General features: G+C 37.3%; 1 protein-coding gene across 11 annotated transcripts in view; it reads right to left on the bottom strand.

Annotated features, from left to right (window-relative positions):
* DGKB (diacylglycerol kinase beta) overlaps positions 1–27105 on the bottom strand; it is a 414451-nt gene that overhangs the window by 242277 nt on the left and 145069 nt on the right. For all 11 annotated transcript variants that reach the window (XM_054817166.1, XM_054817163.1, XM_054817164.1 and 8 more), the window contains 7 exons: positions 26600–26649; positions 24721–24795; positions 24069–24188; positions 13390–13507; positions 10518–10606; positions 10321–10437; positions 6043–6141 (listed from right to left, as the gene is read on the bottom strand). In XM_054817166.1, the coding sequence (XP_054673141.1) occupies positions 6043–6141; positions 10321–10437; positions 10518–10606; positions 13390–13507; positions 24069–24188; positions 24721–24795; positions 26600–26649 (668 nt within the window). The remainder of the gene's footprint in view (positions 1–6042; positions 6142–10320; positions 10438–10517; positions 10607–13389; positions 13508–24068; positions 24189–24720; positions 24796–26599; positions 26650–27105) is intronic.

Below are 27105 nucleotides of genomic sequence, written 5' to 3'. Positions count from 1 at the left end.
TTAATTGGGTCCAATGAACAATATCAGCACTGAGTTATAGACTTTTCCCCCCACCATATAATTAGAATATAATTACCCACAGGATATCAGAATGATGCAAAACCTTTCCTCTAAATGTGCCCTCATTAGGAAACAAGTCTCAATGTACATTTATTCAATCAGTATGAATTAATTAAAACATTACCGAAATAAGAGAGTAACATTAAAGTGTATCTGACATCTATTAAAAGACTATCACTTGAGATCTGCACACACAGTTTATAACAAAACTCATTTAACTTGAACAAAAAACTTCACTGTACAACAAGCCTTATATACGGTAAACAGAAAAGTAAAAAGGACTAGTTTTAAAGTTGACAGACTACATTTTACTAAAACATTGAAAAATATTACAGTGAGATATGAAAAGGGGAACCTAAATCCATCCCAGTTCTACCAGTTTGATGCCAGTGCCAGCAACAGATGCCCAGAGCTGCGAGAAGGATCACAGGTCAGCAGGAGAGCACCTGAGTGCAGCACAGAGGAATTCCAGCCAGTAAGTCAGCTTCATCGGGGGCCCAACTTAAATGCCTCTATGCAAATGCATGTAGCATGGTGAATAAACCGAGGAGTTGAGATATGCACACGCCTGCAGGGCTACGATCTCATTGGCATCACGGAGACGTGGTGGGATGGCTCCTATGACTGGAGCGTTGGGATGGAAGGATACAGGCTCTTTAGGAAGGACAGACAGGGGAGACAAGGAGGGGGTGTCACCCTCTATGTCAGTGACCAGCTGCAGTGCATGGAGGTCTACCTGGGGATGGATGAGGAGCTGACCAAGAGCTTATGGGTCAGGATTAAAGGATGGGCAGGCAACAGGTGCACTACAGTGGGGGTCTGTGACAGGCCACCCAACCAGGAAGACCGAGCAGTTGAAGCCCTCTATAGACAGATAGGAGCAGCCTCATGTTCACAAGCCCTTTGTCCCTCCAAGAGATACTGGGATGGTCAACACAGCAAAGCATAAGCAATCCAGGAAGTTCCTGAAATGTGTTGATGATAACTTCCTTCTCCAAGTGATAGAGGACCCAACGAGGAGAGGTGCCATGCTGGACCTTGTTCTCACCAGCAAGGATGGGATGATGAGGAAGGTGAAGCTCAAGGGCAGCCTTGGCTGCAGTGACCATGAAATGGTGGAATTCGAGATCCTTAGGGCAGCGAGGAGGGTGCACAGCAAGCTCACTACCCTGAGCTTCAGGAGAGCAGACTTTGGCCTCTTTGGGGATCTGCTGGGTAGACTACCATGGGATAAAGCCCTGCAGGGAAGAGGGGCCCAAGAAAGCTGATTAGTATTCAAGGATTACCTCCTCCAAGCTCAGGAACGTTGCATCCCAACAAAGAGGAAGTCAGGCAGAAACATCAGGGGGCCTGCATGGATGAACAAGGAGCTCCTGGATAAACTCAAACACAAAAAGGAAGTCTACAGAGGGTGGAAGCAAGGACAGGTAGCCTGGTAGGAATACAGAGAAATTGTCCAAGCAGCTAGGGATCAGGTTAGGAAAGCTAAAACCCTGATAGAATTAAATCTGGGCAGGGATGTCAAGGAAAGCTTCTATAGGTACGTCAGTGATAAATGGAAGACTAGGGAAAATGTGGGCCCTCTCCAGAAGGCAACGTGAGACATGGTTACCTGGGATATGGAGAAGGCTGAGGTACTCAATGACTTTTTTGCCTCAGTGTTTACAGGCAAGCGTTCTAGCCACACCGCCCAACATGCAGAAGGCAAAGGCAGGGACTGCGGGAATGAACAACCATCCACTGTAAGAGAAGATCAGGTTTGAGACCACCTAAGGAACCTGAAGGTGCACAAGTCCATGGGACCTGATGAGATGCATCTGTGGGTCCTGGGACAATAGGCCTTCTATGAAGGGGTTACAGTGTTAGTGGATAAGGGAAAAGCAACTGATGTTATCTACCTGGACTTCTGCAAAGCATTTGACACTGTCCCACACGAAATCCTTGTCTCTAAACAGGAGAGACATGGATTTGACAGACGGACCACTTGATGGGTAAGTAATTAGCTGGATGGTCACACTCAAAGAATTGTGGTCAACAGCTTGATGTTCAAGTGGAGAGCAGTGATGAGTGGCATTCCTCAGGGGCTGATATTGGGACCAGCACTATTTAACATCTTTGTTGGGGACATGGACAGTGGGATTAAGTGCAGCCTCAGCAAGTTTGCTGACAATACCAAGCTCTGTGGTGTGGTCAACATACTGGAGGGAAGGCATGCCATCTAAAGGGACATTGAGGAGAAGGATTTGGGGGTGTTGGTTGATGAAAAGCTCAACATGAGCCAGCAATGTGCACTTGCAGCCCAGAAAGCCAACCACATCCTGGGCTGCATCAAAAACAGCATGGCCAGCAGGCCGAGGGAGGTGATTCTCCCCCCTCTACTTTGCTCTCATGAGACCCCACCTGGAGTACTGTGTCCAGCTCTGGGGCCCCCAACCTAAGAAGGACATGGAGCTGTTGGAGCAAGTCCAGATGAGGGCCGTGACAATGATCACAGAAGCACCTCTCCTATGAGGACAGGCTGAGAGAGTTGGGGTTGTTCAGCCTGCAGAAGAGAAGGCTCCAGGCAGACCTTAAAGCAGCCTTCCAGTACCTGAAGGGGGCCTACAAGAAAGCTGGAGAGGGACTGTTTACAAGGGCATGGGGTGATAGGATGAGGGGTAATGTGTTTAAACTGAAAGAGGGTAGATTTAGACTAGATATTAGGAAAGAAATCTTCTCTGTGAGGGTGGTGAAGCTCTGGAACAGGTTGCCCAGAGAAGTTGTGGATGCCCCCTCCCTGGAAGTGTTCAAGGCCAGGTTGGATGGGGCTTTGGGTAACCTGGTCTAATGGAGGGTGTCCCTGCCCACAGCAGGGGGGTTGGAACTAGATGATCTTTAAGCTCCCTTCCAACCCAAACCATTTCATGATTCTATGAAATCTTTATATGGCATTGAATCTAGACAGGTATGTGATTCTTTCATTATATACAGGGAATCAATTGCCTGAGTTTCACCATGTTTTCTTTTTCATCTGAGAATGTAGCCTATATGTAGGAATAACATTTGACAAGTTCCATTTTGTGCAGTTTTGAAGATGGGAGCCCTCTTATTTAACTTAGACCAGCTATCTAACTTTCAGATTACCAGGCATTTAGGTTCTCTCTCTGGCCATTAAGAGAAAGGACAGTGTAAGAAGATCATGCCACTGACTATACTTTAGCAGAATCTCTCTTGTGTCTAAAAAGACCCTAAATGACCTAAAGAGACCCTAATGTAATTTAGAACAGTCACCTGAGCTGACGTGGCTATGTTTAGGGGGAAGAGAAAGGTCACCCTTTATGATATTACAATCAGTAAAGGTAAGGGTTTTTATTTATTCGTCACAGCTGCAGCAGTGATTTTGGATGTCAATAGATACCTAGGAAATGGTAAAACTGAGAGGATATGGACCTGAACAACAAATTGCAGCCGAGAGACCACTTTGGTAGCTCTGATATAGTACATGGTGCTGTGAAATGCAATTTATGAAAAAAATTCTCTTTATCTCTGCAGAAAGAGTCAAGGCTGGACTTCACAAGAACTGAAGAAATGAGACATGCTGGATGAGAAAAGTAAAAATACGAATGTCCTTAGTTCCACAAAAGAGAAAAGATGACAAGGGATTTAGTCTGTACTCTTGAAAGAAAACTTATGAGAAGGCATCTTGGTCTGAGATGAACTCTGACAGTTTTTTGGAAGAAGTCTGGACTTCTTAAGTTACAGATTGAAGGGAGCACCAAAACTTTTGGGAAATCAAAGATACAAGATTTTTCAACATGCTATCTTCCCACAACTCCTATAACTTATTCTACGGGAGGAGATACATTCTTCTCTGATATCTCAAAATACTCAAGGATAAACCTGGTACAGAAAGCATTGTGGTTATCTGCTTTTCTTTACCTTCCACATATGTGTAGCATTGCAAGAATATTATTACTCAGCTGATCCTTGAAGCTAACTATGTGTCCTAGGTGAAGGACCCTTCCACTGTCAGGTATATCAGATTTGACATGTCTGAACACATCATTTCTATTAACAGACACACTTACTATTGTATCTTTGGCCAATTTTGACATGGATATATTCACTGTTTTTGCTGTCATTATTGAGAGTGCTGGTTTCACATACACTGAACTATTATGTTTCTCAAAAGGAATCCCCGTAACAGGAAATGGGAGGAATTAATTAAAAAATTACTAAGATAAATAATAAGTACACTGTAATCAATCATTCCTAGGAGGAATTCCTATTAGCGATTTGTAATTTGCATTATTTGTAATGTAAGTATACCCAGGATTTTAATGCATTTTTGGAAGAAACTACTAGATAAACAAATATACTACAAAATTATAAAGTTCTCATTAAATCACAGTAAAATATATTTTCCATTCCTAACAATATATATTGTGTTGCAATACATGTTTTATGTTACATTATTAGTATGTAATACTGAAACATGATTCTGATACAGGAAAAGATATTTTCTTCTGCTTAAGCCTTCAAAATTTGCAGATAAACCTATTCAAGGGTGATTTGACTCTAGAGTGGTTTTATATATCCTCTAAACAACTTAACTAAACTCCAATTGTGGAATGAAAATCTTAATTCCTCTATCCCTCTTCCTCTCCTGAAAAGAAAATGGAGTCACGCAAATATAATTGAAGATGAAATTTCATGCTAAGGCTTTATTCAGTTTATAAGAATGGCAAACAATAAATAACAATAAAACAAAACCAGTCCAATAACAAAATCATAATTTCTACATATTAACTTTTAAAGTATGCCCTAAAATCCTGAAAGTTAAATAACGTAATGCAGAATGTAGTCATCCAACAAAGTTAAAATAATATTTTACAATTATTATTCAGGACTTGTCCAGGTAATATCAAAATACTACTACAGACAAACTACAAAACGACTCTGAAGACTTTTCAAAAATATTAAAAAAAATACTTCATAAATATTAAAGCCAGCTTTCCATTGCTTTACCTTCATTGACAGCAATGGAATAGTCCCAGTTTACTCAAGTAGAGGGCCAAAGTCTAGCATCCATCCCTTAGCAGATTTATAAACAAACAGCCAAAAGGATTAAACAGAAGACAAGTAATTTACAATAGGCATGAATATTATTCTTAATGATCAGAAACAGGTCTAAGATTAAAAGGTATATTTTCTTGTTTTTCTTCCCTGCAATAAATCATTCTTTCTTAAGTTCAAGCATTTCTTACTCTTGTTATGAAATATATTTAAAGTAAGAGGACCACACGTCTGTTCTGTTATGAATATGATGATGCTATGACTTTCATCAGCATAAAACATCCAATTTAATACATGAACACATAAGTTAATTCCGAAGCTCTTTTTTCAATGATAAACTGGTCAGCTCTTTTCTATACAACCTACACATAGCATGCATTTTTATTTTCATTGAATTGAGTTATTGTTTTTGTGGACAGAGAAATTTACTGTCCACGACTGCAGAATAAAATATACCATAATGTTGATGCATAGCTTACTGCAAGACCAGTGTCATCATTCTAGGTAACCTCCGGCTTAGATCAGAGACCTCAGCATTGCAGATATACAATATGCATCCCAAGCAAAAACTGTCCATAAGAGTAACTTCATTATTCTGGGAAGTTGGATCTATAAAAGATGTAAAATGTAGAAGTGTTCTGCCTATACAGTTTCTGGTAAGTACAGCCTGAGTAAGTGATAAAACCTGAGTCAGCTTCAGTTATAATATGCCCTACAGAAAGTTCATTCTCATCACGAAGGAAAATGCAATATGCAGGGGATAAAGCATGCTCGTGCCTATAAACTCATCAGCCAGGATTACCCATTGTGTTTAAGGTTCACACAGTTTGGTGAATTTAAAAATACTCTGGCAGTCAGTACCAGCATCATTTTAGCCATTACCTATGACAGAGGATTACATCTAAAATAAACATACGGACAACTCACCAATACTACTGGGCAGATTGATGTGGGTGGTAAAATATGGTCCTTCAAAGGTCCACAGTCACATTCAGGTTTTAGATGTGAAGCACATTTGTTATGTAACTACGAGAAGACAGAAAATGAAGATTCAACTTAAGACATTTTACTACTACAGTCTAAGAAAAAGGGCATCCTAGAGTGGGGTGAGTTTAGATATGCTAAATTAATCTAATTATTACTGGAGTACAATACGGAAAATGAAATACACTGCAGTGCAAAGCCTCTTAGGATTGACAAAACCAATGAATTTATATTGAAGCAAAGAATAGTGGATTAAAATATTTTCCAGTTTGGAAATTGCACATGTGGTCCAGCACACAAAATGAGAACATCAGCATAGTGTTACTGGTGATCAAAACCTTCATTTCAGAAGACAGCTTCTCACACTGAGCCAGGAACTTCTGTTCTACTACTAGTGAGCAATCTATGGTAATTCAGGGCAGCCTTTGGCATTATTGGTATAACTCTGCTTCCTACTTAAAGCTGAATAAGTCACTACCAATTCAATTGCGATGCTGCAATATCTATGAAAATATATATGAAATATAAGAGAATAACGTAGGAATATCTAAAAGCTTTAAGCCGCATTGGGGAAATTTTGGTCTTGATAGAATCAATGTTCAGGCTTCTGTTGACTGCTGAGGAACCTGAATTACTCTCCTTTTTCTACTTTATTCTTAGTATTCATCCAATTTTCCTGAAAGCAATGAGAAGAGTTCTACTCTGAAAACATGGAAAGAATATCCTCAGGTCTGCTGACTGAAAGAGCATAGGCTTACTTCCATATTGTTAAAAAGGTGGAAGGGAAGAACGTGTATATAACATCAACATAAAATGCCAACAATAATGATGTATTTATTGAAATATTTTGCATTAACAGTCAAGAGTTCTTGTTGGTATTTTAGGATTTAACTCAATTCAAATGTCTCTAAATAGAATATTTCAACATATGTATCCAGGCACACAGTACAAAGGCACAGTTGTGTGCCTGGAACATGCAAAGCATGCACATTTATTTTGTATACTACAATATAAAATATTATTAGAGATACCCACAATAAAATATAACATATATTGTGAAATTTGGTGAAAGTTTATTATTTCTGCATTGATTCAATAAACTGTGCATTAAGTTCTTCAGGTAACACACGCATTTCCCAGAGAGATGAATATTTTATTTTTTGAGAAGATATGTGTATTTGCATTAAAGGAAAATTATCAGGATATTATATACCAGAAATTTTGAAATAATTTTTTTTAACAAGTGATTTAATTAGTTTAATAGGTAGCACACAGCATTAGATCCACAGGTTCAATAGCTGTTAGAAAATCTGTAGTTCAATGTCTGCATCTGTAAATCACATTTTTTGAAAGACTGATTCACCTTCCCTTAGAAGATTTAACTATGTCAGTATGAACTATAAAAATTACCAGAAAATTGTACCAGTTGCTGATGTACATTAGCTTTACCAGTAATATGGTCTTCATAAAGTTATCTGGTACAGTTAATGTTGACATAACATTTCTGAATTTTGAACTGAATGGCACCTAATATTAGCCTTGTCCATATTCATTTATACTGCAAAGTTACCTTTTCAGGCAGTTACTTAGCAACGGAAAATAAAAGTCTAACGAGTTTCGATTTACTCTGAGTATTAAAGCCTTATTGTGAGGGTATTTTGGTAGCCCTGTAATCTAAATCATTTGTCATGCTAATTCTCTGCCTCAGTGGTAAGGCTACTTGTACCATAATTAATGCACACCAGGCCATGTTACATCAAATAAAAGTATCTTCACACATTCAGTGGTAATTAGCAGCTTTGCTACTCAGTGGCATGCAAACTTATCTATGAAAAAAATAGCTTAATCTTCTTATTAGTCTCTGCTGATCTTTGACAACAGAATTGGTGCATAGCAGACAACAGAAATGGTAGAAGATACATAGCTTTAATGAAAAAACCCCCACTTTTTAACATAATGAAATAATATGCATCTCTTCTCAAAAAAAATGTTTTAGCAGATTTTAAATACATTTCCCCAAAACTCCCTTACCCCAAACCTAGCTCCTTTAGAATATTACCTCCCTCACAACCAGATGCCTGCAAAGCAGGAAAAATAATATTTGCTGGAGACAAAATGAGGAAAAAAACATTTGCAAGACCGTGGTAGAAAGCTACAGAGTATATGGAAGCAAGAATCACGGGCCTGGCTGAGAACTCAGTATAACAAGCCTCCTTAGTGAGAAACATCTCTAATTTGGGGGATTTGATTCAGTGATTTGACATTAGAAGTGACCATATTAAGTTCTAAGAAGAAGAGATATTTAAAATGCACGAAAGAGGCTCAGAATTAGTTGCGTAATAACTAGCATCCTCTTACATTACAAAAATGTCAGCAACAAGCCCTAAATGTAGCGTTGTACAAGGAGATGAAAATGTATGAAGGATGTGATGATAATTATGTAACTTCAGAATATCCATTCAAAAATCAAGCATCTGTTAGAAATTTAAAAGTCTTTTTTCAGTAATAAAGTTATTACTATTAGCAAAGAAAGTTATTTCAATAGAATGTATGGAATATATAGAATTGCAAGAAAAGTGAATAGGAGACTGAAAACCAAATAATTTGCAGTATTTTTAAAACTTTAAAAATACGCTTTTTTCACTTATGTGTCTAATTTATACCTGAACCATAAAAATTTAATAAAAGGATTAACAGAGTTATTAGGAAAATGCAACATTACTTTTACAGAAAATAAAAATCTTGAAATTACTCACGGAAATACAATTGCAAAATTGTAAACCTCAGTGCCATAATTTTCAAAAGACCATAGGCCCATTTTTAATTGGGATGTTGACAGATATTTAAACCTTTAAATGTGCACACAAGCACCTAAGATATTTTCAAAAGAATTTAGCCTCTTCCTTCACAGTGCTTTCAATGATAAATCATTTCTTAATATTTCCTCAGTGAATCTCAGTTGTTATGGAAGTCCTCTAAATCTTGATGTGTATCTTCACGAAGTAAAAAGCCTTTACAAATCTGGACCAAATTCACACGAAAAAATGGGAAAATATTGTTTTCTGAGGAGCTTACAGAATTCGCAACTTCCTTTGACTTCAAGAAGGACCCTTAACCCTTACATAATATGTATTTCCTGAATGACATACGCATTTTATACAAATATAAAAACATCTATATAGAGAGCAGAACACTCTTATTTATCTACCTAAACACAGATAGCCATTGCCTAAATTTAATTATCTGCATGCAAAAAATTTGGATTGGGTGTTTTATTCTCTACATAAATTATCCAAATTTTGACAGCAATCTGGAGTACATATCTGCTTTCTTCTAAAATATCAGTTTTTAAATAATCATAACAGCTTATCACTGAAAGTATCCTGGATCTATTTTCTTTGATGATGTTTCATATTTTGCATTCTTGTGTTAAGAAAATATGTCATAAAACATCCAAACTTGTATGCTGAAAACAAACATTCACTAATGCCTCAGTCTCATATTATTATTTAAAACACTGAACAAACAACTGCTGTTCCACAACAATAACAATAATAATAATGCTATCAGCAAAAAAGCAAAAACCCTAGAAGAAGGCTGAATCTCTCCCCATTTAGATTTAAATCCTGCCCTGGCTAGGAACAGAAATACTGGCATTGCTTCTTCTAGCATGAAGATCTCACTTATAAGGGCAGTGTTCCTTGAATGTCATTAGTTCCAGTTATGGGTTCCTGCTGAATAAGGAGCACACAAAAGTTGTATATATTAGACTTGGTGCACAGATTAGTATATTATCAAGATGTCTCTGCTATTATTCCCAGACACTTGAAATCACTGTATCCTACCAGATGTCCTCAATTTCATTTGCCTGTCAGTACACCACAAATTAGGATTTTGCTCTAGTGTCACAGTGACCTTGACTTTTCCCGGTACTGAACACTCTTTTATAATCTTCCTATAATGTATATTGGGAATTCTGCTCGTTAGAATGACATATATTATTTCCATTTTTATATTGTTTTGAAGCACAGTACACCTTTAAGTGTATTTGGTTGCAACAGTTAAGGACTCCTATGAATATCATATACCGTTTCTTAAACGCACACTATCCATTCCTGATGACAAAACTGAACAAGACCATTTGAATTATGAGGCTATAAAAGATATGCAGATTTTTGTCTCTCTAACCTGTGCTAAAGGTTTTACTGTAAGTATACTCACTGTGATCTGACACCAAACACAGTGAAGTCCAGTCAAGCCTTGGTAACATTTTATAGTTTTGTGACACTTATCACATTTTGTTGGACAATTTCCTTCTACCCAGAAATGGTGCATTACCTGCAAAAGAAAAGTGTGGATATACATAGGGTTACTAAATTAACAGGTACATGGCAAAGTTTATGCTACCCCGAACTTACATCAGTATTCTTTTTGGACTTCACATATGTTTTGATGCAAGATGCGGGAGCTCTTGAGACACAGCGTTCATGGACTGTATACTTGCAAACTGAAAAAAGAAATACATTAATAGATGTTGAGGCAATGGTGTTTCTGACTACATTTTTATGAAACAAATAACGTTACCAGCATGCCATCTCTATATAATCAATCCAATCAGTCAATGAAAACTCAAACTAGACTGCTTTTTCCATGGAATACAAAAGGCCAATTAGAACAGGAAATATTATGCAAGTGAGAAATTCAAGAATGCACTATCATTGCATAACAGGAAATGCTTAATTAAATCAGAGCTCACTAAGTTTTTTTTTCATAGTAATTCCCAAATGACAAAAATATTAAAGACAAATTGATGACTGCCAAATGGTTTGGTGTCATTTGCTAGCAGAAAGAAATCTATATTTTACAAACTATAGGCATAAGAGCAGCTGGCAAGCACAAAAATAAAAGCCAATGAGTTTATATTATTCCTTCTATTGATTTATAAATCTTTAATGGCTGATTAGTCCATTTTCAGATAGCAATTGTTTTCATGCATTCCATGTAATCACCCCAACTTTAACTCTTACTTTCCCAAATACCACTTCCTGAGAAGCCTTTTTTTTTCCTAACCCCTCCACGTCAGTTTTAGGAAACTCCTATTGTTTGACTAGGTCTGTAAAGATCACACTAGCTGCATTTGGAAAATATACAAATGTCAGGGTACAATGCAAAGCTCTCCTGACTCAACTATACAACTGTGCCCAGATGAGGAAATAAGGCTACAGCTTATACCTGTATTCAATACTGTCAACTATTAAAAACGGAGAATGAATTTCTCCCTGCATGGTATATGTCTCACGCTTTTGACCTCGAGAGCAATTAAGCACAAAGTACTTCTAAACACCTTGCTTGCACCTATTACACAAACCCAGTGGGAGGCGCAGCCATTAATCAGACAAACTGCAGGGAGTAACATTGTTGATTGGACCATGGAGGGATGGGGAGGCCCCCTGCAGTTTCCTTTTTTTTTTTTTTTCCTCCCACACAATCTAAAATGCAAATAATGAAATCTATAGCAATGCTTTGAAAATATATTGGAGAAGAAGCTCAGTGAGATAAGGAAATAGTGCAATAGTTTTGTAAGTAGACTTATGCCCCTTGATGCATGAAGTAACTGAAAGGATATTCTTCAGATACTCTGGGACCACTGTTCTCACCAAATAAACGCCAAGCACAATAATGAATAAATTTTAAAGAGGTACACTGCAGCAGAGGAAACTACAGCTCTTGTAAGGTTAGTCTTTTTGGGGCAATTTACATTATAAAACTCATCTACACATTTCTGATAAGAAGATGATCTACGTTATTTGCTCAATAGAATTTTCTCTTTCAAACATATATGGGTCTTATATTTCCTCACAAGGATTAAGTTTACATCACTCTGACATAAAATAATATTAAAAGAGGTAACGTTTCAAGATCTAATAGTCAATTCAGCATTCTATATATATATTCCAGTTACTGTCATCAGCATTTATTAATCTGAAGTTATGTAATTTCTATTTGTTTGTATTTTAATAAATGTATCTCTCTCATTCCATAGTATTGTGAATGAAATTATACCATGTGAAAACCCATACGTGGAGGATTTACATCTGAATTATGTTTTAAAGAGATCCTCTGCCCACAGAGGAGAGACAAATGGCGGATTCTGAAATCCTCATTCATTCAGACTAATCTCAAATTAAATCAATAGAACTGTACCGGCAGAGAGAAAGGTCTTGATCAGCTGTGATGGGCTATCTTTCATACCAAAAATGGAGAAAGTAAGTTACACTAAGAAACTGATTAATTTATCACAAAGAACAATGAAAGGTGCCTTGATACCATCATGAGAAGAATACAGTGGGTACTAAATATCTCATTAATCTAATAGAGCAGGGCATAACATGAACCAATCATTGGCACCGTCTACCAGACATATTCAAATCAGAAAATAGGTCTTTGTTAAAAAAAGATGATTAATCATTGGAACACACCACAAAAGAAAGATATGGATCATCCATCTCTTGAAACATTCAAACAGAGACAAGATATCTTTCAGCAAGATTTGGTTACTCAAGATACAGGTTATGAGCTGGTCAAACACAGATTATTAGGAGATACATAGATATAACGCAAGGAATTGAACTGTAGTAACTGCATTTAATAGTCTAATGAAGGTCAAAATAGATGCAGTAGTTTTTCTGTGTTCCTTTACCTTAAAATCTATAATCAGTTAATACGTGAAAGGCAGGCAAGACTTAGATTTATGATTACACACCAAGTAAACATACAAAGCTTTAGAAGTGTTACAGAAACTTGATTTCTGGGAAACTGGGATTTTGACCTTTACAATTAACAAAAAAAGAATTCTGTGCAAAATTTGAATAAACATATATGGGACTTAGATGCTAGTCAAGTTCATATCTATTAAAGAATATGAATAATTATTAATTAATACAAAAGAGGAATAACAAAAATATAAGGTTGAAACTTAAGCATGTTACTTGTTAAGAGAAAAGGAATAATAATAATGATAATAAAAAAGAGACAGACTCCGAAGTGAACTAACACTGAGAGCTATTATAACAAAGAAAACTCCCTCAAACAACAGCCGTGAAAGCCCAATATCCTGAAAAATTAAAAATGGAATCTTGAGCGCTCAAGCACAGAGGACAAAAGGGGAGACACTATTGTGCTAGTAATGGTTTTGTACTGGGAAGCTACTCATTCCTTGTTATGCAGCAAGTGCAACATTTCTAGGAATAGACATGTATGCAAATGGACACTTGAAATGCTTATACTCACAAGAACAGCAGAGACCTTGCTTGCCTACTCCGATTAGCATGTTCAAACAAAGATTACAGTAGGCAGGCTTGTTAAAGTGTTTCAGTCTCCATACATGCTGCCCATCATCTTTCACATTCTGCACAGAACATAAAAGAAGCAGATTTCACTTAATAAAATAAACAATGAAATATATAAGTGCCAATAAAAATTGGAGATTGACTCAAGAACGTAAAAGACAAGCTGTTACTTGGTTTAATACTCTGCACCAGATCATAGTATAATCATTCTAAATGCACAGGCAATGATATAATAAAATATTCTTCAGAAGCTCATGGACGTCCATGTGTTTCAAAAATGACTCAGAAAAAACACCCGTCTGCTGTCACCACTGCAATGCAATGTTAGCCATAAATCTAGGCTGATATTAAATTACAACTAGTACTATAACTAAAATTTGTTCTAGACTAATTATAAAAAGAAAGGTGCTGCAGGTTAGAAGGTAAAACTCCCCAAAATGAACAATAGAAAGTGTTTTTTAAAAAACTACAGAGGTATTCTTTATGACCCTTAGAATTAGGGACATCTCTAAAAACAGAATTCCTTACATTCCCACATTTATCCATTAGCTGTAGCACTATATTCAAATCTTGCATGAATTGACTGATCAACTGATTGGCACTTACAACTCACAGGCCCACTGTAACTCATGTGTACAGCTAAAATATTATCAAATCATTTACATTTATGGAAGTAAGCTTTCACTTGCACGATTCTCCTCTTCCTTCTTAATGGAATCATTCTGAGATCTCACTGTTACTAGAAGCTTTTTAAAATGATATGCACTTGGTACAGGTGTTAAATTAATTCTGTAAATTCCAGGTTCCTTGGCAAGTGTGGCCATCAGACTTTTTCCTTTTTGCAATCATCAGAGGTTTTGACTGTAAAAAAATCAGATTAACCTAATGTAATATCACTTGATTTTTATTTTTTTAAACAGATATAACATCCAATGGAACAATGACAGTTAATATCTATCAGCTGGAAATGGGCTGCAGTAGTTTGAATCTTCAGTGCATATTACTGAAACACTATGGTCATCTTGGTCATTTCATTACCAAAAAGAAATTGTCACATAGCTAAAGGAAGCTACATCACCAGCTGGTTCTCATTCAGTTTGACTTCTCACATCAAACTATAAAAATATTTGTCATCATGTATATACAATACTCCTGACTAGATCTCCAATAATATGATGAGTTTCACTAATAAGGACAGTCAATGTAAGTCAGGGATATAAATTTTAATAAAAATAATTTTGTCCTGTATTAGCATATACTGCACAAGTTATGTCCTTAAAAATCAGTATTGCTGTATTCTAAGAGTTAGCCGTTAATGACAAGTCAAAGATGATGAAGACTTCTTGATCCTTGTAGGGGGGGAAAAAAAAATCCTGAAGGAAAATTAGGACTGCAAGAAATTAAGAATGTTTGGTTCAAAGCCAGGTCCTAGCCAGAACACAACTTTGAATAATTCCAACAAATTATCTAGAAACAAAAGGAACTGAAATCAGCTGGAATGTTTTTTCTCTATTGAGATATCAGGATCAGAGCCTAAGTGGAGTTCCCCCAGTATTACCAGCAGGAGTTCAAATGCCATCTCTAACAATGCAATGTCAGGGTCCCCTTTCTGCAAAAAGAGCAGAGCAGATGCCTAACATGGGATTCTCAGGCTGGCAAAGGGTGTGGAAGTTTTCCAATTTCCCCTGAAGAAGCAGAAATAGATTCTGCAGCTGTGGAGCACTAGAAGCCTGTCAAGCTCCTTCATGACTGGCAGCTGAAGAGGATGTATTTCATTAAATGGAGCTCTGTAACTTCTATTTTTCTTTCCATCTTACTACCACATTCCACAGATTTTTAAAGCATTGTTAAAGTACAATAATGTATGTGAGTTTCAAGTCTTCTGAAAGTAGACAATTATTCACTAGACAATAAAGACCATGTAAATCCTTCTAACAAAAAAACAGTAAACCATGTACACTGTCATTTTCACATTTCTCAGGTCATCAACAGATACAGTCATAAACCACAAGCACTTAAAATGCAAGCTGACCAGCTTTCGTTAGCAAAATATTTGCTATTTCTGAAAAGTAATAAAAATTCATAATTATGCATAAACTTGCCCCTCTTCCACATTAGTTTTGTGTTACTTTTTAATTTTAATTTTATTTTTAAAGAATGGCCATTACATGTGAATATGTCGCTTCTTATTTGAACAGAACATATGGACTAACTTAGCTGGCATTTTCCTTATCAGAAAAACAAACAAGTCTTGATGTGGGTGTTCTGCCAATTAAAACACTTAACTGTGTTACAGGCTGCAACTGATGCAAATCCATTACATAAACACAATGCACTTTTGGTAAATAGCAAATTAAATTTTTGCTCTTGTGCACTGCCAAAAATAAGCAATAAAGTGCTGCATATGATTATGCATGCACATAACTTTTTAAAACACTGCCAAGAAAAAAAAAAGACATAATGTGAAACAAAGCCCCCTCAATGCAAGTCTTTAAGTATGAATAAAATCCACAATTCTGACACATCAGTGCATTTACTGACATTCACTCATTTTGCTTCCATATCCTGAGAAAGAGTTTAAAAACAAATAGTCATTAAGAAGATCTCAAAGCAGGGCAGGTACAGTAAAAATCTCTTCCTCACTTCATTATACATCACTGAAAATGAAGCCTCCATATGCCATACGTAGACTTTAGCACATAATGACAATAGTAACATTTACTTTGTTAACAACGGTTCTCTTAACTTATGGTCCTGACCGTTCTACCATGGATTTGACTGCCAAAAGACCTGACCTTAAAAAGTCAACCATGAAAATGCTAGCCTTAGAACTAGTGGAAAAATGTATGCAGTCACAGAATTTAGCTACACATCCCCAATATGGTTTAATATTAACTTACGTCAGCTTTTCAGATATTTGTAAATAAAGGTAGCCAAATATATCTTAAGCTTTCAAGCACAAAACTCCAGATTCTGAGACTTCAAAAAGGTAACAAAATCACTGACAAATTTTCATCCTAGCAGCTATCCCCTCTTACAATAACTGCAGAGTGTCTGAAATACCAGCCTGCTCAGCCTTTTCTATGAGAAGAGTCAGTAACAAGCAGCCAAGGGAGAAGGATGTTAGTGAGTCTGCTAAGTTATTCTTCCACTGCCTACTGTTATTTTGTTTTCATTTATTTTAAAAATATTTACATGACTTGAAGATATCTTTATGACTGATCTTTGGATATTTTTCAGCCAGTGGGAAGGTGAGAAGAGTGTCGTCAAACCATGTAGCACCTCCTTTTAATACAAACACAGTTAAGTTCTATATTCCTTTGGTGGCTCTCAGCAAAGAATTCATGTCAAGTTTTGTTTTGTTCAATTTGGTTCCGCAAGAAGGGGTCCTAAGCTTGTTCTGGTTCAACTGGAGAGGGAGTAATCTCATTCAAGAGACATGCTACTTGGGAGGACTCCTCACTTCTAACTTCCAAGACATTTTGTGTGTATCTCTGTGTGTGTGCTGGACAAAGGGAAAAGAAAAAAAAAAAGAAATAAAAAAACCCCACTTCCCCAGCCTTCATCCACGCACTCACCAGTGTATTATCCTGATCACCCAGAAATGCTTAAGCTTTAATATGCACATGAGAAAATGACAGCATAGAAAAGGGAGCATAGGAGGGGAAATTAATTTGTTTAAAGAACCTTCATAATTAGCCACACTACAAAGTTTCCCTGTTCCTAAATTGGTAGTCACCTGTCATCTGCAGAGACTGAAATGCTGCAGAAATTACATTTTAAATAATGGTAAATTTGTACACCTGCATGAAATACCATTTATTTTACACCTTATACACAGAATAGGTTAGAGTTACTCCTGACTTCTCCTGGGCTTTTACCAGCCTATAGGCAAAGGGAAAACCAGGACCATAGTAAGGAAAGGCATTTGCAAACTTCCTGCAAAGAAGTGAGAGCTAGCACAGCATAAAAGTAGACAGCACTGTCGAGTAAAGAGATGTGCACTTTTTTTAACAGCTCCTGCTGCGAAGTCTTGCAGAGCATTAACATTCCCCCCTCTGCTGGCAATGCCGCGAAATGATACGGGAAAACAGCGCCTGTTATCACTTAGGGTGACTCTGCTCTCTGGCAAAGAGAGGGTAAGCTACAGCTTCTTCTAGAAAGGGCTTGGTGTTGCCCTCTGTACACATGGAAATCACATACGTCTCATCGGCACTTCAGGCTTTTAGAAAACTCACCTGCCAGACTTTAGACAAGACTTAAAAAATCACTGGGGAAAATAAAAGGCCAGATCACCCTCATTCCTCACTGAATAAAAGAAATACAACTCTATCAAACTGCCTAGGTATTAAACAGTCATTCCAGACTTCAGCCGGACAGGGACTCCTCATGGTTCAACAAATCCCACACCAGACTTGCAAATGTTTGCAAGTCCCCAGTTTAGTTCCATTTTCACATAGTCCGAGCTCAAAATGTAAGCCAACAATAATGTAACATACAATATACAAAACATCATTTCCCAAGTGTGGATTCATACTCAAGTATTCCATCCGACATTTAACCAAAAGGTTAAAAAATAGTTAACTTTTCTAAATTCTTTTCAGTATAACAGCATAATATTTGCTGCTTGAGGATCCAAAATAAAATTGTACAAGTGTTCCCTTCTGATTTAATTGAAGCATAGTCACTCTTCAACACAAATCTGTTCGTCTTATTGAGATTTACCTTGATATAAAAGTTGAAATGGGTTGAAAATTACAGTTGGTGATTTAAAAGAAAGACATAGTGGCCTAGTTTCAGATTATTGATGACTTACGAAGCATCTACCGTTCAATTTCTCTCACCTTCAAGCAGCTTTTCAGCAACTGTGCAGTACCAGATACAGTGCAACTGTGACATCTAGTGGCCAATGAATAGGGAATAAAATAATTTCCACTCCTAAAACACGAGATTTTTTTTAAACACTAGCACTTGTGAACTAGCAGTTTATACCTACTTTTTGTACAATCACTGACAGAAGTGGTAGCAATGATCCATTACAAGAGAAGTGAGATCAAAATATCTGGCATGGAATTACTTTAGAAGAGAATTCTACAAGTGAGGAACTCCTAGCAAAGAGCAGAGTACAAGCTTCAAGGCTGACAAAACCCCTTAAAAGCAAACCATCACTAAGCGGCTTTTTGTGCCCCGATTACAAAGGACATTTTAAGCAATGCTGGGAGAGTCAATGGGGTAAATCTCAGCCTTCACTGACAACGCTGATCTACTTAATGCATAATGAAAGAAAAAGTTAGAAACTTTGAAGGTTTCTACTGTGGAAGAGTAGAATAAATAGCCTAGTGGTCACTAGTATGCGATAGGCCATTTCCCAAAGCGTAATTATCAAGCAGAAGGAATGATAAAGAGACATCTCTGTCCAATCCGTGTTTGGATGGGAGACAAAAAACCTATTGCCCTAAGAAGCAAATATAAATTTGGAAAGTTGATGAGGACTGTGAAAATTGCAGACTGAAGTGTGACACTCAGCAAAAAACTCTACCTCATACATTTATTTTTAAAAATTGCACCACATAAATAACAATTTCCTCTATAGTAACCTAATTACTTTTTTTCCTTCATGAAATTCTCACTTTTTTCATGAGAGAATTTCTTGGAACAACTTCCACGAAACGGACACAACTAAACCTCAGAGTAAGAATTACAGGTCTTAAAGACGAAGGCTTCAGTAGGTACAATACAGAACACATTAAGCCACTTCTAAGTGAAAAAAGCGTAGTCATTCAAGTACAAATAGATTATATTTTAAATTCCTTATCTTGTACTGAAATTGTTTGTTTAGCACACCAATTGCCTTGAAAAGCACCAAAATAAGAATACATTGTTTCTATCCTGGAACATTCCCAGAGATAAAACTCTGTTCTTCACAGAAACTCTAAACTCAAGTTTTAGGAGAGAATAGAAAGCATAAAAATCAGTCAGATAAAATAAACTGGATATTTAGGTTGATATCCTAGAGAAAATAAACTTATTTATCCTCTTTGTCCCTTTACCTCCATGACTCTAAACTGCTCCAGCAATGTTTAAATTAATCTAGTAATCTCAACTAAATTTGAGAGGGCACTAGAACTTTCACGAAAATCTAGAACAAGGGCAGAAGGGGAGAGGGCAGAGAGAGAGAGAGATCAGAAGGAAACTCAGGCAGGTTTTCTTGTTACTTCTTTTAACCCAGCAACCGCTGGCTGGCTAATATTTGTAATAACAATCTAATACTGCTGTCCCTTTCAGAAGACTGATGAAGTCAGAGGGCAAAGACCACAAATCTGTGAGAGATTAGGCTATCTCAACTCCATTATTTATAAACACTAACTTGTTTATTCTTTTTGTATGATATAGTTCCACATTTCACTTAAATGCTTTTTGATTTTTTTCAGTTATTGTAACTAAAGCATCTAATATAGTATGTAATAGAAACTGATTGAAAGGCTTTAAATGTAATATATAACTTTTACATGATATCTGACCTTTTTATATAGCTCTTAAAGGAAACCAAAGATTAAGAGCAAACAATGTAGCAGAATTCTGCACGTACTATGACAAATCTTCAGCTGAAACAAATTATAATAGCTTCACTGATATTAGCATAACAAATTACATCAGCTGAGAATCTTGTATTGTTTGTACAAGCTCTATACAAAAGTTAAGTGTATTACAGTAAGCTAATGGACCCCCAACCCAAAACAAATTAAAGATTTCACTGGTATCATATCTTTTTAATTAATTAAATTAATTATTTTTTAGTTAAATAAACTACAGTGACAATTCTTTGTCACTATTATACTGAACAAGCTTTCAAATCGATCTCCTGAATTTAAAATTTCATCATTGTCTGAGTTCAGCATAGAGCCAAAGCATAGTTGGCTAAAGTTAAAAGAAGGTAAGAGAATTGGTTGGTTTTGGTTTTTTTGGTGTTTTGTTTTTTGGGTTTTTTTTTTTGCTTATTTTCAACATGTGAAGACTACCTCGAAATGTCTAAGCAGCATAAGCCAGTAGGCTATCTAATCAGCCTGTGGAAAACAGATATCAGAACTATCTGATTACTGAGTCTAAAAAACTCTCATTTTACTTTTCATTATGATAACTAAAAGGAGAGAGAAAGACAGCCAAAAAAGCAGTCCAGGGAAGCTAGGTTTGTAAAATCTAAGAACAGCATATAAAAAGAAACAACAGTATTCCACTAACGGGAATGAAGCACTGGAATGAAGAGCTTGAGTAATACACTAGATGCTGTAAAACCATGAAAATCATGCTATCAGTTTAGAAAAAATAATGATGGACAGGTATTAGAGTTTTAACTTTCTTGATTTAACTTTTCAATGCCCTAAAATACACTTAGATTTGATCATTTAGAACTGTATACAAACAGAAGCAGTAATGTTTTGCTGGCTTGATGGAAAATTTAAAAACCTGGCTTTTCTCTACATATTATGCAAATAGTTTAAGAAATCAAGAGCACTTTTAAACATGAAAAGAAAAATGGGAGCCCTTTAGAGGCTGGTATCATTTCCTAGTAAAACATTAACAAATGACTAGCAATTCAGCTTGTAGAGTTCTGTAGGTAATGGACTTCATTCACAGTCAAGTATTAAAAAAGCATTAAAAGTCCCCATCTATTTTAGTCCAACTTTTAATTAATAGAACTGTGCTTATTGATCAAAAAGATAATTTGCATACCATTATAATATTTTTTCACAACTGTACATTTATGTCTCTTTGTGTTGGGTTTGCGTGGCAAGGTTTTGGTAGCTGGAGGGGCTACAGGGGTGGCTTCTGTGAGAAGCTGCTAGAAGCTTCCCCTGTGTCTGACAGAGCCAATGCCAGCCGGCTCTAAGATGGGCCTGCCGCTGGCCAAGGCCAAGCCAATCAGCGCCTCTGTGATAACATATTAAAGAAGAAAAACACTTAGAGAGAGAGCTTTTGCAGCCGGAGAGAGGAGTGAGAAGATGTAAGAAACTCTGCAGACACCAAGGTCAGCGCAGATGGAGGGGGAGGAGGTGCTCCAGGCGCCGGAGCAGAGATCCCCCTGCAGCCCGTGGTGAAGGCCATGATGAAGCAGACTGTCCCCCTGCAGCCCATGGAGGAAGGATGAGGGGGTGTAGAGATTCCACCTGCAGCCCGTGGAGGACCCCACGCTGGAGCAGGTGGAGGCACCTGAAGGAGGCTGTGGCCCGTGGGAAGCCCACGCTGGAGCAAGTTCCTGGCCGGACCAGTAGACCCGTGAAGAGGGGAGCCCACGCCAGGGCAGGTTTGCTGGCAGGACTTGTGACCCCGTGGGAGACCCCATGCTGGAGCAGTCTGCTCCTGAAGGTCTGCACCCTGTGGGAGAGACTACGCTGGAGCAGTTCGTGAAGGACTGTAGCCCGTGGGAGAGACTCCATGTTGGAGCAGGGGAATGTTGAGAGGAGTCCTCCCCCTGAGGACAAAGAAGCGGCAGAGACAATGTGTGCTGAACTGACCGCAACCCCCATTCCCCGTCCCCCTGTGCCGCTGAGCAGGGAGGAGGTTGAAGCCAGGAGTGAAGTTGAGCCTGGGCAGATGGGAGGGGTGGGGGGAGGTGTTTTAAGATTTGATTGTATTTTCTCATTGCTCTACTCTGTTTTGCTTGGTAATAAATTAGATGAATCTCCTCTCTATATTCAGTCTGTTTTGCTTGTGACGGTAATTAGTGAGTGATCTCTCCCTGTCCTTATGTGGACCCAAGCCTTTTGTTATACTTCTCCTCTCCCATCCCGCTGGGGGAGGGGTGAGTGAGCGGCCCCGTGGCACCCAGCTACCGGCTGGGCCTAAACCACGGCACTCTTCAACACAAAGTACTGGGAATACTCCTGATGACAGAAACACTGACCCATGCTGATAGCAGGCTACAGAATTTTGATCACTGTTTAGGTATTTTTATTATTTCCGTCATGAAGCTACACACAGCAAGATAAATTATCTAATAACTAGTAAAAATACTCAAAAGGATAAAATGTCTGATAACATATATTTACGTAGCTTCTGTCTGATAGCTTTTGCTTTAATATGAAAATAAACCTCTAAAGAAGGTTTATTTATCTGCATTAATTTATCACGGAATTTAAGGAGTTTTAAATTTAGAAAGAATGAAGTGTAGACACTGAAAAATACTCCCAGAACATCTATGCTACCTGGGACAAAAGTCTGTACTGAAAATGACTACCAGTTATCTCCTATACTGATTGCTTGAGAGCATTTGCTGCCCTTTCTTCAGAGTAATTCTGTGGAAATAATGGCATTCAGCCTGACAAAGATTTGTTGTTTGACGACAGGGAAATAATTTTACATTTTTGTTACTCAGTCACATGTACAGAATTAGGGAATTACTACTTACAGTGATCCAAACGTACTGAAAGTTATCCTCAATTCAGATATTTAGCTGGTAATTTGATAAGATTTTGGAAGAATTTTAGATCTTCTGCTAAACGCATTGTTTTGTTGCATATTTCCCTACAGAAACTCTCAATCTGACAATTCTTTGTGCAAATAAAATTCCACAGAGCAATTACAGCAGTCTAGGTTTAGTTCAGGCTGTAGCAGTATATGCGGAAAGTAAATATTATTTCACCCTTATATCTAAAAAAGATTTCAGCAAAAAATTATATAAAAATGTTTTCTCTCAAATAACAGAAAAGCATTTGAAACATATGCTAAGATACATGTGCTCAAAATTAGCTCAAAAACAGGACAGCAGGTGGCACTGGCAACATGCCAGTGTTAAAACAGCTGTGTTGAACTGGTATAAAATCGATCATATTACATCTCTCTTATCTTTAATGTGAAGTTGCAAATGTACAGAACGTAAACTCGTACTTTCGTAACTATCCTTTGGTGTAAATGTTCTCTTTGACATTGCTACTTAGTATAGTTTATTAAGGTAGTTACAGATAAGGAAGAACTATCTTCACAGGGATGTATCATGACAGGACAAGAGCCAACAGGCAATAATTGCTGCAGAAGAAATTCCATCTGTGCGTAAGAAAAAAGCTCTTTCCCTTGAAAACGATTAACACTGGGAGAGGTTGCCTGCAGAACTGGTGGAATCCATCTCACTGGAATTATTCAGGGCTGGGATTCACAGGGCCCTGGATAACTCAATCTGTGGCCCTGCCTTTAATACGAGGCTGGACCAGATGATCTCCAGAAGTTCCTTCCAACCTAGACTGTTCTGTGACTCAGTATGGTTAGGCCTCACAACACAGTACCATGCCGAGAAGCCTAGACACTGTTCCAAACCAGCTGTAACATACACATGGGCAGTAAAACATTCTTAACAGATACTACTACAGCTAGGAATTAACAAGATGCTGTTAACAGGACAAATTAATCAGCTTTTTATAATTTTCATCTCCAGAGCGGGCTCATTTGGTGTTACTTCAAACATGCTTATGTACTTCTGACTTTGAAGACACACTTCTGTTCTTTGCATGTGATTCAGCCATAGTAAAGAAAAGAAAAGCCTTTTTTTATACAGGCCACAGAGATACTAACCTGAGAGTCACAGCTGACGTGCAAGCAGAAACTTGCCACTCTTATATTAATACTTACATTCTCTAACCCAAGGAGGACCAAGAGCGGGATTGTTGTCATTCCTCCTTGGATCCACTCTTCTAGAGAAACAGTGCCATCATGATCGTAATCAATTTCTTCCATCATTTCATGAAGAATCTACACAATTTAATGAAAAATCTCATAAATACCATATGCTAATATAGCAACTTCTTGTTAGAACATGTGCAGATCTCCAATTCCCTCATCCACATGCAAAAAGTAAGGAAAATATTATTAGCATGGCACCTGTAGTAAAATGAGTACTGACAGTTCAGAAAATGAAGTATCTTATTTCTATTTACATTTACATTACACCTAAAGTTCCCAAACCAAGTTGTGTCCCCTTGTGTAGTTACTATGTACAATATAAATAAGAGGTAGTTACTTTCAAGAAATTTTCAGAGACAAATCATTTGTGTTATAAATGTTAATTACTACATGCAATGAAGAAAAGCCTTAAACTGCAGCAAGAATGTTTCACAGATCAGATTTAATCAGAAAAAGACTTGTAAGTGCTAACTGACAGTGTCATAATAGAGCACAGACTATTATTATTATTCTTATTAATATAGAGAATCAAATGTTGACATGAAGTATCACAAATGCCATCTATAGCAACATTAAAAACTTGGGATAAAATGGAGCTTACTGGACTCAGTTCAGTAACATCCCATTCAAGGTATTCTGCAACATGCATCATTTGAGCAATGATATTTTCCAGCTCCTACAGAAGAAAGAAAAAGAATTATAATATCTAATGCAATATTATAAAGACAAATTCTACCGCAAGAAACTTACAATTCAAACATATTGCCTTCAGTGACACTGTTTCTTCAATGTTCCTACTGAAATGTCCTTTACACTGGAAGCTGTCCACTCTTAGGTGAATATGCTTCACTAGCAAAACATCAGGCATGGACTGCAAAGCATGCGAGGAGGTGAAACACAGCCCCACAACCAGCGGACAGCCTCTGGGTTGAAATTAGTAATAGATCCCTTCCTAGTTGATCATTCAAGCATTGGTTTCATGATCTGAAGTCTACCCTGTGATATAATGATGTAAGGTTCTTTAAATTCCAGCACTATAACAAACTATTTTTTGGAAAGAATTGTATCATTCACAACTTTCTAATGGAAATAAGGCATAAAGTGGAGGATATAAACTAAGACAGAGATATTTTCTTACCAGTACAGTGTTGTAATTTCCTTTTAGCACTAGTGATCACATATCACTAGTGTTTTTCCATATCCATAAATACAATTTGTTTTGTAAACATGCTCATACTTATCTAGAACCATTCTGAATTCCTATGTGTATTTATTAAGTGCTAGTTATCTAATTAATATTTTTTACTGCCTAAAATTATGATACAGTATTTACTTTATACCTCTGTGTAACTCAGCTTCCCTACTCCCCCGTCACTTATGGGAATCACCTCTTCTTTACCAACCCATTATATGCTGTCCTACTTCAGGGAGATACAAAAAAAGAAGGGGAAAAAAAGAAGAAAAAAAGAAAACTGCTGATAAAGTAATTCTTTCTGTTAGCTAATAGAAAAAAAATAGTTACATTTTTTAAATCACAGAATCATAGAATGATTTGAGTTGGAAGGGACCTTAAAGATCATCTAGTTCCAACCCCCTCCACTAGACCAGGTAGCCCAAAGCCCCATTCAACCTTCTTCTTTATATCTAAATCTACCCTGCTTCATCTTAAGGTCATTACCCCTTGTCCTGTCACTACACCCCCTTCTAAAAAGTCCCTCTCCAGCTTTCTTGCAGGCCCCCTTTAGGTACTGGGAAGCTGCTTTAAGGTCTCCCTGGAGCCTTCTTCTCTCCAGGCTGAACAACTCCAGCTCTCTCACTCTGTCTTCATAGCAGAGGTGCTCCAGCCCTCTGATCATCTTCATGGCCCTCCTCTGGACTGTCTCTAACAGCTCCATGTGCTCTGGGGACCCCAGAGCTGGACACAGTACTCCAGGTCTCATCGGAGCAGAGTAGAGGGCTGGTCACGCTGCTTTTGATTCAGCCTACGTTGCTATATCTCTGATTTTCCTTCAAGTATTTGGTTGGGCTACTCCTTGGAACTTTGTCTTTAATATTGTTCCTCCATTCTTAATAACAACATGAAAGTTCTGACATCTTTCCACATATATCCACTGTGACTCTCACACTTTCCCCTTTTAATGAAATCTTTACAAATGGTGCTTTCATGCACATCTCCCAGCAGCATACTAGAATTTTAGGAATCATATGAACGTGTCCCCTACAGTAATCTGATTTTTAATCAGAATAGGACTCCACAATAACAGTGTCAGCATTTGAAAACTTACACAGTTGTAGAATCAGCAGTTTAATGGAAAACTCAAGAGTTACTTTCAAAATGGGTGACTTTTTATCGACAATAGTTTATACTGCTTCTATTAATTCAGGATAAACATAAACTTGATTTGGATTAATGTAGTTTTGTATAGGTATGCCATTATGACACACACTTACAATGCATTAAAATACATAAATAACATTACCGAACTATCCAGGTATCCATTCCCATCTGTATCATATAAGCGAAACATAACTGAAAAGGAAACAAAAAGAGAAGGAAATTCAGTTAGAAAACATAGTGACAACACTATTTCATAAAAAAAACCCAAACCCAAACCTAAATCAACCAAACCTGAGTTTCAAAGAAAGGAGCAACATTATCCCTTTCCTTTAATGATCACACTAACTGTAGACCCACTGAACACTTCATATTATTTCAAAGGTTCCCTCAGCGACTACCCTGCCACAGTGCCTCCAACGAGATATATTAGCAGGACAGTGCAATTGCACCTTTTCCCCATCGTCACTCCAACAGCTAATTTGGTCTGTGAACTTAATTCTGGCTCCTCCTAGAGATGATCTGTATTCATGGTGAGTATCACCAGAAGTCCCTTCTCTGTCATCTCACCATAGTATAACACACAATTGGTCAGGCAAATGTTGATAAGTCTGCTTAAGCTACGATGCTATCCTACTCCTTTGGTTGCAC

This window comes from Grus americana, chromosome 2 (genome assembly GCF_028858705.1).
Source record: "Grus americana isolate bGruAme1 chromosome 2, bGruAme1.mat, whole genome shotgun sequence".
NCBI lineage: Eukaryota > Metazoa > Chordata > Aves > Gruiformes > Gruidae > Grus > Grus americana.
Note: the sequence above shows the minus strand (reverse complement) of the source record. Positions and strands in the feature narration are given on the sequence as shown.